The 22,606-nt window shown below is 36.6% G+C and overlaps 1 protein-coding gene across 16 annotated transcripts in view; it reads left to right on the forward strand.

The window, feature by feature from the left end:
- Positions 1 to 22,606, forward strand: part of STAG1 (STAG1 cohesin complex component) — a 438,539-nt gene that overhangs the window by 259,088 nt on the left and 156,845 nt on the right. For 8 of the 16 annotated variants that reach the window (XM_078354162.1, XM_078354161.1, XM_078354167.1 and 5 more), the window contains 4 exons: positions 15,807 to 15,930; positions 19,200 to 19,298; positions 20,690 to 20,769; positions 21,963 to 22,001. In XM_078354162.1, coding sequence (XP_078210288.1) covers positions 15,807 to 15,930; positions 19,200 to 19,298; positions 20,690 to 20,769; positions 21,963 to 22,001 — 342 coding nt within the window. The remainder of the gene's footprint in view (positions 1 to 15,806; positions 15,931 to 19,199; positions 19,299 to 20,689; positions 20,770 to 21,962; positions 22,002 to 22,606) is intronic. The other 8 variants (XM_035278838.3, XM_078354165.1, XM_078354164.1 and 5 more) reach the window with 1 other exon arrangement.

The following is a 22,606-nucleotide window of genomic DNA, read 5'->3' on the forward strand; positions in this document are numbered from 1 at the left end:
GATTTTTTGTGGCCCAGGCTAACTATAAAACTCTACTAATTATAACTTGTGTTTTGTTTTTTGGAAAACAACTTTGGCTGTAAATGCTATGTAAATGTCACAAGTACAACTGTAGAGGAAATTGTATGACTGCTGCCACTACCACTGTTACACTCTTCCAAATTCAGAACATATGCTGTTGGAAGTAGTTTATGTACCTTATGGAGTATTAATTAATAGGATCATAAATTAATGTAGCTTCAATAAGATATTGTTGTTTTCACATTTTAAAAATTAAATGCCCTACTTCTTGCTCTGTGGCACCTATTTTGTTCCATGGGCAAATTAATAATCTAAAAAACATACCTGTGTGAAGCTGGGAGGAAAGAGGACAGAGAAGGGCACCCCAGCAGCCAATGCAACAACTATATCTTCATTCTTGTTTCCTTTTAGATACACACATTGAAATAGTAGCTGTTAGCAAAGTATTTTTGTCATCTGCCGTTGCAAATGACTTTAATTTGTCCTTCTGTGAAGCCCAAGAACCTTAAAAATACTACTTGTAAAAGAGCATATTCTACTTTGAATGAATGAATCATGTACAAATACTTGTTACCTTCTGTTTTTTAGATGTGATGTGTATAAATAAACAGACACAGATAATAAGTAGAAGCACTGTTTTCAGACACATTTGAGAGTATATTTGGCTATTTAATATAGAGTGGTGGGATGTGGTGGCTTATGCCTGTAATCCTAACACTTTGAGAGGCTCGGGTGGGAGGAGCACTTAAGGCCAGGATTTCAAGACCACGACTCTACAGAAAATTTAAAAATCAGGCAGGTGTGGTAGCGTGCACCTGTAGTCCCAGCTACTCAGGGAGTTGAGGTGGGAGGATTGCTTGAACCCAGGAGGTCGAGGCTGCAGTGAGCCTTGATTACACCCCTGCACTCCAGCCTGGGTGATAGAACAAGACCCTGTCTAAAATTAAACGAAGAAACATACACACATACACACACACACACACACACACACACACACACACACACAGAGCTGACCTTTGAACAGTGTGAGTTGGAACTGCAATAATTCCCTGTAAACCTTTTTTTTCCAACTAAACATGGATTGAGAATACGGTATTTGTGGGCTATGAAACCTATGTACATGGAGGGCTAACTTCTTGAATATTGAAATTCCTGAGAGCCAGCTTGTACTGGAGTATGCATGGATTTTGCTATATGTGAACAGTCCTAGAACCAGTCCCCGTGTATACAAAGGGGCATGTATATGTGTGTATGTATCTCTGATAATTTATTTTAATGGAACTTAAATATTTTAACTAAAAGAATAAAATGTTATTTTGAAATAGGTCCAGGGTTTTTATGTTGAGTAGAGATGGTCTGATTGGAGGGTTTTTTGTTTTTGTTTTTGTTTTTCTTTTCTTTTTGGAGACAGAGTTTGACTCTTCGTTGCTCAGGCTAGAGTGCAGTGGCATGATCTCAGCTTACTGCAGCTTTCGCCTACGAGGTTGAAGCCATTCTTCTCTCTCATCCTCCTGAGTAGCTGGGACTACAGGTGCCTGCCAACACACCCAGCTAATTTTTGTATTTTTAGTAGAGACTGGGTTTCACCTTGTTGGCCAAACTGGTCTCGAACTCCTGACCTCAGGTGATTCACCCGCCTCTGCCTCCCAAAGTGCTGGGATTATAGGTGTGAGCCAATGCCCGTGGCCTGATTGGAGTTTTATGTCCGATTTCTTGCATATACCGTATGTTTAATATGTTGTTGCTATATTCGTTTAAAAAAGAACAAGAATTTTTATATAACTGCCTTGCAGTCTTTTTTTTTTTTTTGAGAGACAGTCCAGGCTGGAGTGCAGTGGCGTGACCTCTAAGAATTTCTGCATCTGTGTTCAAGAGGGATAAATATCTCTTTATTTTAATGAATATCACTGACTGACTTTGTTACCAGGGTAATGCTGGCCTTGTATACTGCATTGCCGTGTATTCTCTCTCTAATTTTCTGGGAGAGTTTAATTGAATTGGTGTTATTCTTCAGATATGAGTTCTCCCATTGGTGCCTAGAATTTTCTTTGCTGGAAGGTTTTTAACTACAAATTAAATTTCTCCAGAAGATTTAGGGTTGTTGAGGTTATTTGTGGTTCGTGAGTAAATTTTGGTAGTTTATGTCTCATAAGAAATTGGTACATTTATCTAGGTTGTTGAATTATATTCAAAAAGTGTCAGCATAAAGTTGGCCGTAATATTGATAATTTAACATCTCTCTCCCCCTCTCTTTTTCCCCCTACTTCCTTCCCCCCTTGCTTTTTTCATTGTTCAATGTGGAGGTATTTTATTTTGTATTGAGTTTTTCTATTATTTTTATTTTTATAACATTGATTTTTGTCCCTTATTTCCTTTCATCTGCTTACTTTGGGTTTCACTTCTTCAGCTGTTTGTAGTTTCTGAAGGTAGAATTCGAGCTCATTGATTTGACACTTTTTTTTCTAATAAATTTATTTTTATAAAATTTTTTGAGCACTGCCTTAGGTATGTCTCCTAAATTTGGATATGTTGTATTTGCATTTTTATTTAGTTCAAAATATTGTCTAATTTATTTTATTTTTTTTCTTTCACTTATGGATTATTTTGAAGCATGGCATTTAGTGTGCACATATTTGAGGATTTTCTAGATATCTTTCTGCTATTGATTTCTAATTTAATTTTTTTGTAGTCAAAGAACATAGTTTGTATGATTTGAATGGTTCTAAATTTATTGAGATTTTTATGAGACCCACAATGAACTCTTAAATGTTTCATTTTCTCAAGAAAATAATGCATTATTCTGCTTTTGTTGTCTAGTGTCTCACATCAATTAGGTCAAATTGTTTAATAATGTTGTTCAAGTCTTCTTTCTCCTTACTGATTTTCTGCCTGTTTTTTCTAACAATTACTAAGAAGGATTTTATAGGAGTACTTTCCGTATTTGTTTTTTTTTTTTTTTTTTTTTTGGGAGATGGAGTTTCCCTCTTGTTGCCCAGGCTGGAGTGCAGTGGCACGATCTGAGCTCACCACAACTTTGGCCTCCCGGATTCAAGTCATTCTCCTGCTCAACCTCTCAAGTAGCTGGGATTACAGGCATGCACCACCATGCCTGGCTAATTTTGTATTTTTTGATAGAGGCAGGGTTTCAGCATGTTGGTCAGGTTGTTCTTGAACTCCTGACCTCGAGTAATCCACCCACCTTGGCCTCCCAAAATGTTGGGATTACAGGAGTGAGCCACCATGCCCAGTCAAGCCACCGCACCTGAGCAGTATTCTTTAATATAAGTTCATTATCAGATGTATAGCTTTATTAATTTTCTTAATGGCAACTTATACAGAGCAAATATTTGTATGGCCTAATTTATGAGTTTTTCTTATGTGGTCATGCTTTTAGTATCTGTGAACATTGCCTAACCCTACGATTTCTTCTGTGTTTTTTATTTTAGAAGTTTAATCATTTTATCTCTTCTATTAAGGCAAATGAACTATTTTTAATTCAGTTTTTGTACATGATGTGATATAAGGGCAGAAGTCTACTTTTAGCCTGCAAATATTCAGTTTTCCAAGCACCAATTAATGACAAAGTATCTTTTCCCAATTGAATTACAGTGCCATTTTTCTTGAAAATGAATTCACCATAAAGACAGGATTTTATTTTTTGATTTTCTGTCTATCCTTACACTGACCTTAAACACAGGATTTTATTTTTTGATTTTCTGTCTATCCTTACACCACCTGCATTGAGTATGCTTTAGAGGAGTTTTTAAAATTAGGTAGTGCAAGTTGTTCTACTTTATTGTTCTTTTTCAAAAATTTTTCAACTAGTATAAATTCTTTGCATTTCTATATAAATTTTAAGGTCAGCTTGTCAAATTTTGAACAAAAGCTTCTGAAATTGTTATAGGGATTGTGATGACTCTGTAAATCAATTTGGAGAGAATTATCCTCTTAACAACACTGAATTTATTCGTTGTCCTACAGAGGAAACAGTCAAACTTTGAAATTAGTCACGATGTTATTAACTGTTAGTTTTGTGTGGATATCCTTTAGTAGAATGAGGAAATTTACTTCTAGCCTGATTTGTTGAGTGTTTTTATTATGATGGATTGATATATTTCTTTATTTTTTCTGTTTTGATTGAGGTGTTCATGCAGGTTTTTTCTTTTATTCTATTAATATAGTGTATTGTTTTCATCAATTTTCAGATATTATACCAACCTTGCATTCTGGGATAAAGTCCACATGGTCAAGATATATAATTCTTTTTATATGCTACTGGATTCAGTTTGCTAGGATTTTGTTAAGGATTTGTACATTTACTTTCATAAAGAGTAAGAAATGTCAATACTAGCCTTGTAGAATATACTGGGAACTGTTTCTTCCTGCTTTCCATAAAATCAAAGAATTTATGAAAGATTGGTAATATTTCTGTTTTTGGTAGAATTCACCAGAGAAGCCCTTTGATCCCAGGCTTTTCTTTATGTAAATATTTTTCATTGCTAGTTCAATTTACTTCATGTATCTATCCTAAATTTTGTTTTGATTTTGTTTTTTATTTATTTTCTTGAGATAGGGTCTCTGTCACCCAGGTTGGAGTGCAGTGGCACAATCACAACTCCCTAGAGGCTCACCCCCCTGGGCTCAGTCATTCCTCCTGCCTCACCTCCCAAGTAGCTAGGACAACAGGCAAGCTCCACCACACCCTGCTAATTTTTGGGGTTTTTTTGGTGGAAAGTAGGGCTCCTCCCTGTGTTGCCCAGGATAGTTACAACTCTTGACCTCAAGCAGTCCTTCTGACTAGCCCTCCGAAACTACTAGGATTATAGGTGTGAGCCACTGCATCCTGCAGCCAGCCAAATTTTTAATTTTTTCATTGAGTCAGATTTGACTGTTGGTATTTCTCAGGATATGTGTCTGTTTCATGCAAGTTGTAAATTTAATGGCATAATGTTGTTCATGACATTTTGTAATTTTTTTTTATTTTTAGGGTTGGCAGCCTCTTATTTATTCTTGATTGTGTGATTTTGTCTTCTCTTTTATCTTAATCTCACTAAAAGTTTCAGTTTTGGTGATCTTTTCAAATAATAATGTACTTATAGGTTGCTTTGGTTTTAATTTCCTGTTTTTTGTAGTTGAGACGGGGTCTTACTCTGTTACCCAAGCTGGAGTACAGTGGCATGATCATTTCTCACTGCAGCCTCGACCTCCCGGGTTCAAGCAGTGCTTTCTCCTGGCAAATTTTTGTTTTTTGTAGAGTTAGGGCTTAGCCATGCTGTTCAGGCTGGTCTTGAATACCTGGACTCAAGTGATCCACCAGCCACAGCTTCCCAAAGTGATGGGATTACAGGTGTGAGCCACCCTTTGCCAATCTTTTTGTTTGGGTTTGGTTTGGTTTTTTTGAAATGGGATTTTACTCTGTCGCCCAGGCAGGAGTGCAGTGGCAGGAGATCATGGCTCACTTCAGCCTCAACGTCTTTGGCTCAGGTGACCTTCCCACCTCAGCCTCCTGAGTAGCTAAGACTACAGGTGCACACCACCATATCCGGTTAATTTACTATATTTTTAGTATAGACAAGGTTTCACCTTGTTACCTAGGCTGGTCTGAAATTCCTTTGGTCAAGCCATCTACCAGTCTCAGCCTTCCAGAATGCTGTGATTAGGCATGTGCTGTCATGCCTGGCTTAATTGGTTTCTTAAGTTGAAAACTATGATCATTTATTTTATTTTCTTCCCCCTTTCTTAACTCCGCTTTTAAGCTCTAAATTTTCAACAAAGCACTGCTCTAGCTTAGCATCAATTTCTTGTCCTTCCTTTCTGCTATTATTGTCATATATATTTTGTCAACATTAGCTACTAACCCACCTGTACAGCATTATTTCAGAGTGTTCAGTCACCTCTTAACAAAATTAAGAGAAAAAAATACACTATCTTCTAATTTACTTTCTTATTAACCCTTTTTTACATTGTTCATTTTTTCCTATGGAATTGAGTTATTGTATTGTGTCATTTCCTTTCAGTTTGAAGGATTTTATTTTGTGTGTCTTATAAGGTAAATTTTCCTCTGCTGAAACTGTTAAATGGCATGTATATATCTGGGGGCAGTCTTAAGGCTCACCTTGTGTTATCCCCCCTCAGAGATTACTGTTCTGCTCTGGCTGATAATGTAACATCTAAAAATCTTTTTTTAAATATATTTTGTACAATTTGGTTTTTGTTTTTGTTTACTTTTTTCAAGTGAGATTTGGGGTTTTTTTGTTTACTTTTTTAAAGTGAGAGCATAAATTCTGTTCCATCTTGGCTCTGCCATGCAGTCTTGAATTCAGAATCCATTTTTTATGATTTTCTATCGGTCTGTAAAACCAGTATTTATTTTATTGACTCACCTTTATTGAGTCTTGCCAAAGCTTTCAACCTGTTATCCTTGTAGACACAACAGTTAATTTCTTACAGTTACCATGTTGATTTGCATTTTATTTCCTCAGACCTTGCATAAACTAGTATTGGATCTGTCACAGCCTAACTCAACTATTCAAAACTAGAATACATGTGTAGTTGAGAATGTGACCTACCTGACAAAAGTGGTCAGCATGCCATGGATACTAATCGTTAATTTCCATAAGTATCACTCAGTCTGCATTATTGATTATAATAGGAGATGTTATTTAATGTACTGGAAGTAGAAGGTACTATGCAGAGATGGCACTTTAAATTAACACTTTGTGTCCCACTTACAGCTATCCACTTCAAACAATTCATTTTCTTATTTTTATTTTTTGAGACAGAGTTGCTCTGTCACCCAGACTGGAGTGCGGAGGCATGATCTCAGCTCAGTGCAGCCTCTGCCTCCCACATTCAGTATTCTCCTGCTCTAGCCTCCCGAGTAGCTGGGATTAAGATGTGCACCACCACACCCAGCTAATTTTGCATTTTTAATAGAGACAGAGTTTTGCCACATTGGCCAGGCTGGTCTCAAACTCCTGACCTCAGGTGATCCTCCTGCCTCCGCCTCCCAGTGTGCTGGGATTACATGTGTGAGCCACCACCTCCAGCCAAAAAATTGGATTTTAATCTGTATGCTGCTAGTGTAACTAATCATTTACAGGAATTATGGCGACCAGAAGAATGTGTTTTCTGAACTGAATCCTTGTGGTATTGCTTAAGTCTGTAATTCAGGAAACTACCTCAGACCAAATCATCAGTTTCTTCAGCAAATAAATGGCAAATAGTAGGAACAAGGGGATATAAAAACACAAAATACTGAATGTGAAAAATATACTCACAAATATATATTTAAAGAACAGGATATACTTTAGAATGTTGAGGAGACAATTAGTAAATTGGAATGTAATACTGAGGAATTTACCCAGATCACAGTAATAAAGGGATAAAAAGATATGGACAGACCTTTCCGTTATGGGAAGCATATTGTCAGACACTTCATTGGTCCTTTAAAAATAGGTTTCAGAAAAAGAGAGAAGTCTTGGTCATGATAGTGCACACCTGTAGTCCCAGCTACACAGGAGGATGAGATAGGAAGACTATTTGAGCCCAGTAGTTCCAGGGTGCAGTGAACTAAGATCGAGCCACTGCACTGAATGACAGAGCAAGACCCCACATCTTAAAAAAATAGATACATGGAAAGAAATGTATTAGAGAGAAGTAGTACTAGTGAGTACAGCTTTATAAAGTTGTTTTTTTAAAAAAACTTCAGATTAAAAAACCTTAATGAGTGCTAAGTAGGTTAAGAAATATATTCTACATCTTGACATACCATAGTGAAAATGAAGTATCAAAGATGAAGAGAAAATCATAAAAGCAACAAGAAAGACTTATATTTTGGTAATGGTAAAAGAATAAAAAAGTCATTAGGACATAAGGACAAACTTAGAGTACAGATGTATTTTTGAGAAGATGAAAAACAGATGTCTTAATTTTGAAAAGACTCAGTCTTTTCATTGATTTATAATACAATGAAACCTTTGAGAATCATGTTTTCAGAGCTATTCTTATGCAGTACCATAATATGATTTATTCTGAACAAACTGTTATGCCATTATTTTAATCTTCTTACTAATATTTTGTCTTTGATCTAACCATGGGGGTCAGGTTGATAGTTAAAATGTAAATATTAATTAGATGATATTTTTCTTTGAAAGCTAATGTATCTTTGAAATTTGATTTTTAATCTTATTAAAGCCTAAAATTCTGTTAATAGAAAAATATTAAGGAGTAATGCAGGGTAACCGATAGCCATATCACCTTCTCTGTATGAGACTCTTAGTGATACAATGCCTTTCTGTCTATCTTGCCACTATTTTTACTAATGAATAATTAGAAACAAAAATGGGATGAAAAATAGTTTTATAAACTTGTTACATTTTCAGTACATCTAAAATAACTCTAGCAGTGGGGTACAGTGGCTCACACCTGTAATCCCAGTACTTGGGGAGGATCACTAGTGTTCTAGACCAGCTTGGCCAACATGGCGAAACCTCATCTCTACTAATAATACAAAAAAAGGGGGCAGTGTGATAGTTTGTGTCTGTAATTCCAGCTACTTAGGAGGCTGAGGCAGGATAATTGCTTGAACCTGGGAGGCAGAGGTTGTGGTAAGCCAATATTGTGCCACTATACTTCAGCTTGGAGCGATGAAACAAGACTCCGTCTCAAAAAATTAAATTAATTTAAAATTAAATAACTCTTGTCAGCCTGAAATAATAAATAAAATCTTTGTATTTAATTTGTAAACGAGATTTTCAGCTCTTCAGGTTTACACTTACATTACTAGCTTTCAAAAGCCTTCCTTGACCACGTCCTCTTTTCTCCATCATTTTACGTGCTTCGGTGTTCCCTGTAATGTCCTTTACTAACATTCAGCACTCACTAAGGTCAGTGCTGATAATTAAATTATTTTAATTATCTTATTATAAATTATGGTCTCTATTCTCAAGTTCTTTTTCTTAGTCTAATAAAGGATACCATATGACTTTTCTGTAATTCTTTCAGCTATTTCTTTCTCCCTAGGCTATTTTATACCAAAAAATTCTGTATAATTGGTCTATTTTGGAAAACGTGATTTTTTTTTTCTCCAGCTTAATCTTAGTGACAAAATTGGTTGAGACCTGAATTCACTGGGTGCTACAATTTAGATAGTGTGCCTTTTTTGGCCATTTATAGTTATTTCTCCCTCTAGAGCTCTCATGAGATTCCTTGTATATGAGCAATAATTGTGAGTGTCGAAGCATTCATATTAGCTAAGCATTGTTTTTGAAATTTGTATTATACTCATTTTAATTTAGTCTGTATCCTTACTGCAAAGCATAAGGGTAGTTACAAGAAACATTTAATTAAAATTCATTGGCGTTCAGTTGCATTTTCGTGTAAGTAGAAAATAATTAAGTTTCCATCTGCTGAGAAAGTTATCCAATGAAAACTTAAGTCCAGATACCAAATTAAAGGGTTATGTTCCCCCCAAAAGGACACATTGTAAAGATTAGTAATTAAGTAAGTTTTTCTTAGAAACAAACGTGATCATTCTTTTATGCTGTAAAATAGAGTTATAACAAAGGATTAATAGAATTGCACCTGAATTATTAGAGTTTCCAAATAAAGCGTTCATGTTTAGTTTTTCATTTCAAGGCCTGAATGCTAGAATGTTGTAAAAATTAGTCTGTCCTGTGATTGTCTTTATTCCTTTCCTCTTGTCTTACTAACTTTTGCCCTCCTGCATTAATGTTTGCTTTGGATGCTCTCAAATGCCTCAGCTAGAAATCTTTCTTAAATGGGGTGAGGCCATTGGAAATAGAGATTAGTTGTTTAAAAATAAATTTAATATGAAAATATAAAAATTAAAGGACTCTTACATATGAGGAAATATATTTATCTCAAAAGATATGTTGTGATTAAACTGGGATATTTAGTATCATACTGCACTTTATACTGCATCTCCTTGAATATACTGTTAGTTTCTAGAGAGCAAGAAAGCAAATACCTAGTAATAATAGAAATCATAGAAGAGCTGAAGACTTTACTAGAGCTTGAAAGAATAATCAGTGTAGGTAATCAGAGAAGAATTGAGGGTATTACAGGCATAGGGATAACTGCAAACATGTAGGTGCTTATGCACTTGAGCTATTTGAACTAAAGAACTAATTCTATAAGAGGATTAGTTATGATTATATTTATAAGGGTCTTTAATAATAATGAACACTAATCATTTTAATTACCTTTTGCCATGTAACCTATTACTCCCAAACTTGGTGGTGTCAAACAGTTATCTTAGGCTGGATGCAGTGGCTCATGCCTGTAATCACAGCACTTTGGGAGCTGAAGGGGGTGCCATCACCTGACGTCAGGAGTTCGAGACCATTCTGGCTAACATGGCAAAATCCTGTCTCTACTAAATATACAAAAATTAGCTGGGTGTAGTGATGTATGCCTATAGTCTCAGCTACTGGGGAGGCTGAGGCTAGAGAATCACTTGAACCCAGGATGCAGAGATTGCAGTGAGCCAAGATCGCTCCACTGCACTCCAGCCTGAGCGATAGAGTAAGACTCGGTCTCAAAAAAAAAAAAAAAAAATTATCTCGTTATTTCTATGGGTAGGGAATTTGGGAGTGGCTCAGCTAGCTGATTCTAGTTTAGACCTCTCATAAGATTACAGTCAAAGCTTCCTCCAGGTTGTCTGAGGACTTGACTGGGGTTGTGGGTTCTGATTCCACAATGGCTTACGTACATGGCTAATGGCAGAAAGCTCTAGTTACTCATCACATGGAGCTTTACATAGATCACCTTGAATGTCATCAAGACATAGCTGGTGGCTTCCCCCAGAGAGAGTGATCACAGAGAGAACAAAACAGTGACCTAGCCTCAGGAGTCAAAATTCCTCATTTCTACTACATTATATCCATCAGAGACACTTTACTTAGTATGCCCATACTCAGGAAAAGGACAGTGAATCTCCATCAGAGAAACGAAGAATGGACAGCCTTCAAAATTACCACAAGAATTGTAATTTTACTGTCTATTCTGTGATTATTCACATGTATATATTATGTATTATGATCTAGTGGAGTGGTGTCAGCAGTCAAAGTGGATTGGACCACTAAAACCCAAAAAGGAAACAAACCATTTAGGAACATTTTATAGCTACAAAATAGGCTCTCTGGTCACACATGGTCAAATTTCAAGTCTTCAAAGGGATATTTACGTTTTTAAAGTTAAGATGGGAAGGATTGGACTGGCATCTGAAGTAGACAAAGACTGGGATTCCTAGAAAACGTGGAATGAAAGTAGTGGTGATGTGTATGGAACCCAAATGTCCATCAATGATAGACTGGATAAAGCAAATGTTTTACATACACTCCATGGAATACTATGCAGCCATCAAAAGGAGTGAGATCATGTCCTTTGCAGAGACATGGATGAAGCCCTAAGCCATTATCCTGAGCAAACTAACACAGGAACAGATAACCAAACACCGCATGTTCTCATAAATAAGTGGGAGCTGAACATTGAAAACACATGGACACACTAAGGGGAACAGCACACACCAGGGCCTGTTGGGAGTTGGGGTGAGGGGAAAAACTTAAGAGGACAGGACAATAGGTGCAGCAAACCACCATGGCACATGTACACCCATGTAACAAACGTGCACGTTCTGTTTGTTTTTTAGAAGAAATGCATACAGAGAATCTGTGTTCTAGAACATAAGCTGTTTAGTAGTCTAGTCAGTGAAACAAAAAAGACCCCTATTAGAAATTAGGCATAGAGGTAGAGATGGGTGTAAAAAAGGTTTTGAACAAGATTTTCCTGCTGAAGACATAAAGGTAAGACTCGATGTTCTCTAGCCTGTTGATAACAGCCATTTATAATCTCAATATCTGTGGTAACTCTAAGAATTACCCTAACTCTAAGAGTGATGGAAGAATGATTTCACTGTGTAGATTTGCAATTACTATACTCAGTAGTCACTAAGTTTTAATGAATATGCTATACCTATTGATTTTGTCCTCAGCCTGCTTCCATGAAGTTGTATAATAAAACTTAGCCTGGTTTCGATAGAATTGACATTTATAAGGATAGTATAGTAGAGGAAAAGTGCAGTGGATCATTGATGGAGATACTACTTGGTAGGACTGAGAGAGCTAAAATGATATGATCTTGATGTTTTATAGTTATATTTTATAGTTGTGTTTTGGTTTTTGAGGGGTTTGGTTTTTGAGGGGAGTTTTCTTTTTCCTACTGTTACTTGTTTTATTTGGACATCCCAGTAGAAAACAAAGTATACAAAGCTGTAGCTCAAAGATGGCAATTTTTAAGTAGTAGAATAATAATACCAAATGTCAGGCAAGGATGTAAAACACTGAGTTAGAAATTTTTAAATATCTAATAAAGTTGAAAATGTACATTGCTTCTCATCATGTAATTTCACTTGTATGTATCAAAACAGTGTCTTACAGGTGTTGTTGACTATGTCCTATATTAGGTACACAGTAGTTTCAAGAAAGAATACTTACTTGCCTACTACATGTGGAACATTTTGATATTTTCTGTCCTATTACTTTTATGTATTTGTTGCCACTCATTGAATCAATTTTATAATGTGCTGATGGGTCCCAGTGCACTATTTTAAAAATACTGCTCTAGGGAAACTCCCTCATATCTGCACAGGGAGAAACATACAAGAATATTCATGGAATCATTGTTAGTAAAAGCAAAAACTTGGAAACAACCTAAATTTTTATTAATGAGAGAATATGTAATATATAATATGTTCATAGAAAGGAACAGTGGACATTGGTTAAAATTAATATATCAGAGCTGTATAAACCAGTATGCATCAAATTGCAAAATATGATTTGTGAATAAAGCAAGTTGGAGAAGGATACTTACAGGATAATATTTATGTAAAACAAATACATATGACGTTAAACAGAGATGGAATGATATTCACTGAATCGAGGATAGTCATTTACTTCTGGGGAGGGAGGTGTATCAGTAAGAGATACATGGGAATTTTTACCTGTATTATACTTTTTAGCTGAGCAGTAGATATGCAGTTATTCATTATATTATTCTCTATACCTGTTTTATGTCTGAAATTTTTTATCTGAAAAAAAAAAATATTCTTGTCCCATGCATGTTCAGTATTATAAAGGTCTAGGAAAACCTCATCGTTTATAGTAGAGCTACTTTTTTATTTTTGAGACCAAGTCTTGCTCTTGTTGCCCAGGCTGTAGTGCAATGGTGTAATCTCAGCTCACTGCAACGTCCGTCTCCCGAGTTCAGGCAATTCTGCTGCCTCAACCTTCTGAGTAGTTGGGATTACACGCGCCTGCCACCATGCCTTGCTAATTTTTGTATTTTTAGTACAGACAGGCTTTCACCATGTTGGCCAGGTTGCTCTTGGACTCCTGACCTCAGGCATGAGCCATCACGCCCAGCCAGTCAAGCTACTTTTTGTACCATATTGTTTATAAATGTTTAGATTGACGAAACTGAAATTAAATATTGTAATAGCCAACATTTAATGGAAGGATTAATGGGTGCCAGATATTTCACTTTTACAAGTCTTACTTATATTAAGTGATTTCATTCTCAAAGTAACTATAAGCTAGGCGGTATTATTACCACTATTTTAGAGATGAGAAAACCTAAGAAAGATGGAATTGCCCAACATCACACAGCTAGTAAATGGCAGAACCAAAATTTGAACTCAGAATGTCTTCCTCCAGAGCCTGTACTTTTAGCTACTATGTTACACAACCTCTTATGTGAGAAAATGATACTATCAAAAAATGTAGGAAAACTGAAGGTTGTAATTGGCAGTATGGCTTGGGAAGAGAATGTTTCCCCCATTTTTATTCTTAAGCAATCACAGGAGCCTAGAAAGAACTGAGACTTACTAGAGCAAGGAATTTTATCACCAAAGAGAAGCTAAGAAAAGTGCTTTAATCATCATTAGAATTTTAGCTAAAACGATAGATTAATGTCTTGTATAAATTGGATAATAAAAAATTACTTAAAATCTTAACATTTGTATATGGTAAATTGGAAACGTTAAAGATTGATCTATAAAAGAAAATTATGATTTATGATATTATACTTAATATTCTTAAAGGGAAACCTAATAACCTGGTGATGAAAGATGATAAAAGTGTTAACATTTATTTGTTTATGATTCACAGATTAGTTTTTTTTTGAGACACAGTCTCGCTTTCTCACCCAGGCTGGAGTGCAATGGCGTGATTTCAGCTCACCCCAACCTATTCCTCCCGGGTTCAGGTGATTCTCCTGCCTCAGCCTCCCAAGTAGCTTGGATAACAGGTGCATGGTACTACGTCCGGCTAATTTTTGTATTTTTAGCATAGACGGGGTTTCACCATGTTGGTCAGGCTGGTCTCAAACTCCTCACCTCATGATCCACCTACCTTGGCTTCCCAAAGTACTGGATTACAGGCGTTAGCCACCGCACCCAACCCTGATACATAGATTTTAGAGTAGGAAAGTCATCCCTGGAGGGTTATATTGCATCTTATAGTGAGGTGAAAAGTCATCTAGGCAGTGAGCCAGAATCTCGACTTTTGGGGTTGTTCTGCCATGACTTCACAGTATTGTCACCAAGATTGTTACCCTTGTGACTAGAGGTGGATTATTCTTCCATGTGTCTCAGCCTAAAAAAATATATTATTAAAGATGAAAAACCTGTGCCTTGAATAAAAGTAGGCTTTTTCTTTCAATTTATTACATGAGTGCTAGGTTGTAAAGATGGACAGTTTTGGCCTGGCGCTGTGGCTCACATCTATAATTCTAGCACTTTGGGAGGCCAAGGTGGGCAGATCACTTGAAGTCAGGAGTTTGAGACCACCCTGGCCAATATAGGAAATCCCATCTGTACTAAAAATAGAAAAATTGGCCAGGCATGGTGGCTCATGCCTGTAGTCCCAGCTACTTGGGAGGCTGAGGTAGGAGAATCACTTGGACCTGGGAGGTATAGGTTGCAGTGAGCCAAGATTGCACCTCAGCCTGGGTGACAGAGTGAGACTCGATTTAAAAAAAAAAAAAAAAAAAAAAAAAAGCCAGGCACGGTGGTTCACACCTGTAATCCCAGCACTTTGGGAGGCCAAGGCAGGCAGATCACGAGATAGGAGATTGAGACCATCCTGGCTAACATGGTGAAATGCTGTCTATACTAAAAATACAAAAAAAAAAAAAAAAAAAAAATTGCTGGGTGTGGTGGCATGCGCCTGTAATCCCAGCTACTTGGGAGGCTGAAGCAGGAGAATTGCTTGAACCCAGGAGGTGGAGGTTGCAGTGAGCCAAGATCATGCCACTGCATTCCAGCCTGGGTGATAGAGCAAAACTCTGTTTCCAAAAAAAAAAAAGTACTTGGATGTTGCTGCTCTGATTTGCTTAGAAAGTTGTAACATGTTTCTTGGCTCCCTACTAGTTGTGAGGCTCTCAGAAAGCTCCAAATGTCATCGCCTAGCCCAGCGAAAATAGAGTAATTGGGCCAAAATAGTTTCATAGAGGTTTTTGTTTTTGTTTTCAGTTTGGTATTGGTAGTGTTTATTTTATAGAAAACATATGAAAAACAGAAGCTATTGGTAGGGTTTATTTTATAGAAAACATGAAAAACAGAAGATACTTAAGTTGGAGGCCTTTCACAATGTAAACATATACAGACAGCATTAGAAATATTTATTCCTTATGGAAAGTGAGTATGAATGCATTCTAGCTTTGTTAGATTGATTGGCAGTTGTCTTTGTTTTTTTGTTCTCTAGTGATGCTATTGCTGAGATTAGAGCCATTTGTATTGAAGAAATTGGAGTATGGATGAAAATGTATAGTGATGCCTTCCTAAATGACAGTTACTTAAAATATGTTGGCTGGACTCTTCATGACAGGGTAAGTTACTCTGTTCTAAGTTTTGATAGAAGTTTTGCTTGTCTCAGTCCTAAATGCTAGGAATCAAAATGACAATAGTTGATTTTTCGGGAGTTGTAATCGTGGAAATTTTAAGATGATATAGCTGAATATCTATTTACTTGATGACTGTGATGAAACTTGAAGCATTTGCGTACAGATGAAGACCCTATCTTATTTAGTTACAATATTATATTGAACCAAGATTGACCACCTGATATATATAAAGTTTTCAGAGAATATATTATCAGTTATATTCTTTTTCTAATTTAGAATCAAAGGACATTTTTTTCTTAATATATAAAAATTAAACTTTTTTTCTCACATTTTTTAGGATCATATTATAGTAGAGTCCTTTATCAGACTTGAAGAGATTCGTTGGGTTTTAGAATATTTGATCTAAAAATCTATTGTACCTTTAACCTCTTATAAAAGTCTCTGACTTTAAAAGGAATCCTACGTAGAGTCCCGAAGAAGTAATTCTTAGAACAACCATGGGTAGGAGTGATAAATTATTAGAATTTGGCCAAATGTGGCATTTATAGAAACAACGTTCGAGTATATTAGAGCCCCAAAATAGAGCAATTACCATAAAAGCAACTGGAGTTTTCATTTTCATTACAAGTTATTTTACGGTTTTCTGAAGTATTTTTATGGATACTACCTAATTTAATTATGAAGTTCCTATGGTAACTTTCCAGTGGAACAGCTGTCCTCAGTGTTTTGCTCATCCATTGTTGATCTTTTCATTGTATATGTTACATAATACTTTTGTTTGCTTTCCACCTATCTTGCCTCCTGGAATACCATTTTCAGTGAGCAGGTTTCATAGATCCCTATGGACTGCCCTTCAGTGATTGCCTATTACAATTATTATGCTTACACCCCGCTTGACTGTGATGATCAGGAGAAGCTACCTTATCTGGGATCTTCACATCTCCATTGCTTCTGGGAACCAAATTCTCCTTTTGGTCTGTGCTGAGATTTGTCCTTAGTATGATGGCCAGGAGGAAGGTCTGTGTATATCAAGACAAGGGCTACTAGCATTTTCCTTTAGTCACCGGCCTTATTTGAGGCTTCCTTGTAAGTCTTTCAGCAAAGGCTGGAGTAAGGAGGACACATACTGTCTTCAAACAAGGGGACATAAGCCATATTTTCAGGCCTATAAATTCAGAGGAAATGGGAAGTTCAAGATTCTCGCTGCATCCACGCGGATATCCTTTATACTTCACTTTTTTCATATCATAACTCTTACTTTGGCATCAGAGAGTTGCCTGGGATTCAGAGTTCTTAAATTCTATCACATTTACAGTTTAATGCTAGGCCTGGTCTTTAGTATCATCAGTTCTCTAAAGGAGATAAATATTTTCAAAGAGGCAACACTTGGTTTGAACTGGTGATGAAACCGCCTGGCCCTGCCATTTTCTCTTTAGCCTTTCAGCAACACTTAGCAGTAGCCACTCAATTTCACAGTCCTTACAGTTACTTTTCACCCTTCTCCCTCCAGTATAGAAATGTTGTGCAAGTTCATGCACATCCCCTTTCAACTAAAAATGAAAATTCTAACAAACTGCTATCTTACATTAGGAACTATCAGTACTTCATCTACTACCATTGAGTCTTACCTCATAGCAATTTAGCCTTCAGTAATCCAATTCCAAAATCCCATTGTCGAAGTCTCATTCCCTGGACTGCTCTTGGTTCCAGCTGTCATAGGTCACATTCCCCAGATGCCAAGCCTGAGTCAGGGATTTTTGTGCTGGTGGTATTTTGAAGTTTGTACTCTCAAGAGTTACGTATTGGCTGGGTGCGATGACTCGTGCCTGTAATTCCAGCACTTTGGGAGGCCGAGACAGGATGATCACCTGAGGTCAGGAGTTCGGGACCAGCATGGCTAACATGGCAAAATCCTGTCTCTACTAAAAATGAAAAAATTAGCTGGGTGTGGTGGCAGGCACCTGTAATCTCAGCTACTCAGGAGGCTGAGACAGGACAATTACTTGAACCTGGGAAGCAGAGTTTGCAGTCAGCTGAGATCTGCATCACTGCACTCCAGCCTGGGAGACAGAGCGAGACTCCGCCTCAAAAAAAAAAAAAAGTAATCTATGAAAAAATGAGGAAAGTGTGACAAAGCAAGAAAGAGACTAATAAAAATGTGGTTTCAGGAGAAGTCTAATCTCAGCCTGATCTCACAGGGAGCTTTGGAGAGTGAATTGTACCTCAGAGGGTGTCCTGTCCCAAAGCAAGGAGGCTGGGCTGTTTTACCCTTATATCTTTCTTTACTGGCTATGGGCCTCAACCTGGGCGAGAGAAGGGGAGTGGATGGGAAAGGAAAGATATATCATAACCTCCTAGGGATCTTTGTGCTAGGTGGCTTTAGTTAACCGTGGTCCATTCTCCAGAGAAAGATACAAATATTGAACCATTAGCAGTTAACACAAGCAGACACTGAAGAATTAGCCCAGTAAAGGGGATCTGGGTAGGGCATCAGCAGCATCTATCTGCCAGAGGTACTTTAGCTTTCTCTTGTGCTACAAGTATCACATCATCTCATAGCGCATCTCATGGTATGCTAGTACAGGCTTGAATCAGCTTGTAAAAGAGTGATTATGCATCTCTCTTTATAAATGAGTTCATTGACATCTTACTGGTAGCTTAATATTGGCCATGAAGGCGCTATTTACATTAAACAAATCTGCAAGTAGAACAATTCAGAACCCTATTCCTCAGAGCGAGTTGTTAAAACTTTTACCAGCCTATCTCTGTACTTAATCCCTATAATAATTTTATAAATGAGAAACCTGAGTATCGGGGTGATTAAAAATATACTTAACATCTTGCATGTAGCTAATAAATTATATAGAATTAGAACTAAAATTTAGTTGTGTCTGAGTCCAGAACTTGAATTTCTACTGTTACAACACATAGCTCTTTTAGGGGATAGAAACTAATCTTAGGTTTAAAATTCTCTCTATGTGTCTCTGGATGATGTGGGATATACTGCATATTGAGTCAGAGTTGATAAATATTTGAAATAGATGTAACTTTCATGTAACTAAGGTGTTTTCGGTGCATTTTTTTTTTAACATATAAGGGCAACACAGATTGTACAATTGCTCAGTCACATCCTATATTGAATTACAATATGTAGTAAGTTGAATGGTTAAATTTTATTTTAGTCTTTGTATAGACTTGAAAATTGTCGTATGGAGTTGACTCCTTCTCTTACGTTTTTATTTGTATTTCTGAAGCAAGGGGAAGTCAGGCTGAAGTGTTTGAAAGCTCTACAGAGTTTATATACCAATAGAGAATTATTCCCCAAGTTGGAGCTATTCACTAACCGTTTCAAGGTAAGCATTGAGAATGATAAGCTTAATATTTCTCTTTACAAATGCTATTTATAGCTAGTTTAGCAAATTACATTATAATACAAACATTTAGTTCATATTCTTTACTACAGCAGTCCCCAACCTTTTTGGCACTGGGGACCAGTTTCATTGAAGACAGTTTTTCCATGGACTGTGGTGGGGATCAGGGGAATCGTTTCAGGATGCATTGCATTTATCAGGCACTTTATTTTTTTTATTACATTGTAAAACAGTTATACAACTTACCATAATGTAGAATCATTGCAGCCCTGAACTTGTTTTCCTGCAGCTGATCTATTACTATCTTTCATCACCCCTAGATGGGACATGGGATATACTAACAGATCATCAGGCATTGGATTCTCATAAGGAATACACAGTGTAGACCCCTTGCATGCACAGTTCACAGTAGAGTTCATGATCCTATTGTTCCTGTTGAGAATCTAATGACACTGCTGATTTGACAAGAGATGGCACTCACGTGGTAATGGAAAACATCTGTAAATACAGATAAAACTTCACTGGGCCACTTGCTCACCCACCACTCACCTGCTGCTGTGTGGCCCAGTTCCTAACAGGCTATAGACCAGGGTTGGGTACTCCTGCTTTTACTACATGTTCTTTAAGTAAACCCATATGAAATAGATGAGTGAATCTCCTATTTACGAAAGATGTTAACACGAGTTCTTATTTATTGCCTTTGGAAGAAGACTAAACACTTGAAATTTTCTTTACAGCTTTTTTTTTTTTAACCTGGTTGCAGGTGGGCTAAAGCGAAAAAGGGCGTTAGCCTCTTTAGAAAGATACTAATTTTGTAAGTTAAGTGTTACCTGACACAGGTTTTAGGGAATAGCCATTGTTGAGAAAGATTTTAAATTACAAACAGTTATAACTAACATCCCCTTTGTGTGAGTAGGATTACAGTAATGAAGTTTCAAGAGTAAAGCTTTTTATTAAAGCCATCACTAGTATTGCCTGTATATCCCAGAATACATTATATTAGGTCTATCCCAGCTTATTTTCTGTTCATACTTGGTTTGATTTTTTTTTTTTTTTTTTTTGAGACGGAGTCTCGCTCTGTTGCCCAGGCTGGAGTGCATGGCGCGATCTCAACTCGTTGCAGTTTCCACCTCTGGGTTCAACGATTCTCCTGCCTCAGCCTCCTGAATAGCTAGGATTACAGGTGTGCACCACCACATCTGGCTAATTTTTGTATTTTTAGTAGACACAGAGTTTCGCCATCTTGGTCAGGTTGGTCTCGCATTCCTGACCTTGTGATCCACCTGCCTTGGCCTCCCAAAGTGCTGGGATTACAGGCATGAGCCACCATGCCTGGCCAGTTGATTTGTTTTACAGCCTTTTTCTTTTTTCAGGATCGCATTGTGTCAATGACACTTGATAAAGAATATGATGTTGCTGTGGAAGCTATTCGACTGGTTACTCTGATACTTCAGTAAGTAATATCTGTTAATATTTTAACTTTATCTGTTGGTATTTTAATGCTTTTTCCCCAGGATTTTTAATGTCAAATATATATATAACATATATATATATATAGTTATGGGTTATATATATATATACATACACACATAATTTTAGGTCCTACTTTTACATTTTAAGGTTAGATTTAAAACAAAGTGTTTTATGTTTTTTTCTATTTTTGCTTTTTATTTTAACTATTGTTTACTTCTTACGCATAAAAATTATTTTATAAGCCTAGAGAAAATATCAGTGAAGTAACTTACCTTTCTACTGAAGACAAAGCAGGCCCAGTGTGTTTGCTTCTGCCTAAAATCCCAGCATTTTGGGAGGCCAAGGTGGGAGGATCACTTGAGATCAGGAGGTCAACACTGCAGTAAGCCATAATGGAACCACTGCATTCCAGCCTAGGTGACATAGCAGGATCTTATCTCATAAATAAATAAATAAATAACTCAGAGGGAAAGAAGGCTGCAAAAGGAAGAACCCTCAAAGGGATAGTTTCCCAAATAGGCCTTTTTTGGAATAATACAGAAGAAGAAGAAAAGAATAAGGCAATTAAATTGTCTCACTAATATGATAGAGTTTTGAAAATAGTAATGTTATAGGTGTATTTGAATGGGTTTGACTAAAAACTAGAAAGAATCTGTGAGAGAATGTATATCCTAGCAAAGTCATAACAAATCCTCCTCTCTCTACTTTGTGATGGTTCATCTATCACAAACTAAATATCTATGCAGGGATCTACTGTTGTTTGAAATCCTTTTACATTTTGGCTCTAATACCATGCTCTTTATTATTGTGGCTTTATAATATATGTTATAAATATGGGGTGATATTCTCCTCTGTCTTTCTTTTTAAAATCCACTTGCCTTCTTGTGGCTGTTTTTGTTTGATAAGAATTTTTTAAATATACTTGTCAAGTCCTCAAAAACTTTGGTTGGAATTTTGATTATTAGAACTCCATTTACTTTTATGATAAATTTAGGAGAAAGTTCTTTGCCTTGTTTTATCACCCATGCATGAAAGTGCTGGAATTCTCTTCTTTTTTAAAGAGAAGGATTCTTACCATATTGCCCATGCTGAATTGTATTAACAGATGTAATCATGGCACTTTTTTTTTTAATTTTCTTTTGTTTTTTTCTTTTTCACATCGAATTCCTGCAGAGATCATGGCACGTTAAAACTGCTGACTCCTGAACTGAGGTGATCCTCCTTTCTTAGCCTAACAAGTAGCTGGGACTGGAGACATGTACCATCATGCCCAGCTGGATTTCTTTTTCTAAATATCATTAGGTCTTAGAGGGTTTAATTTTTTTCATAGAGGTTGTGCATTATTTAGTAGGTTAATTCTGAAATACTTTATGCTATTTTTGTTAGATTATTAGTATTTATTGCTGGGTTGTTGCTGAGGAAGAGAATTAATTTTTATGTTTATATAATATGTAGACCCTATTTGAACTCTTATTCTGAGATCTAGAATACATTCTCATAGTTTGTTGATTTTGTTGGTTTTACTATGTAGATGATTATATAATCCAGAAACAATTTCATATTTATCTCTCCCTTTTCCTTTTTTTTTGAGACAGAGCCTCCCTCTGTTGCCGAGGCTAGAGTGCAGTGGCATGATATCAGCTTACTGCAACCTTTACCTCCTAGTTCAAGCGATTCTCCTACCTCAGCCCCCTGAGTAGCTGGGAGGCACATACCACCATGCCCTGATAATTTTTATATTTTTAGAAGAGATGAAGTTTTACCATGTTGGCTAGACTGGTCTCGAACCCCTGACCTCAAATGATCCATCCCCCTAG

The sequence above is a fragment of the Callithrix jacchus genome, chromosome 17 (genome assembly GCF_049354715.1).
Source record: "Callithrix jacchus isolate 240 chromosome 17, calJac240_pri, whole genome shotgun sequence".
Classification (NCBI taxonomy): domain Eukaryota; kingdom Metazoa; phylum Chordata; class Mammalia; order Primates; family Cebidae; genus Callithrix; species Callithrix jacchus.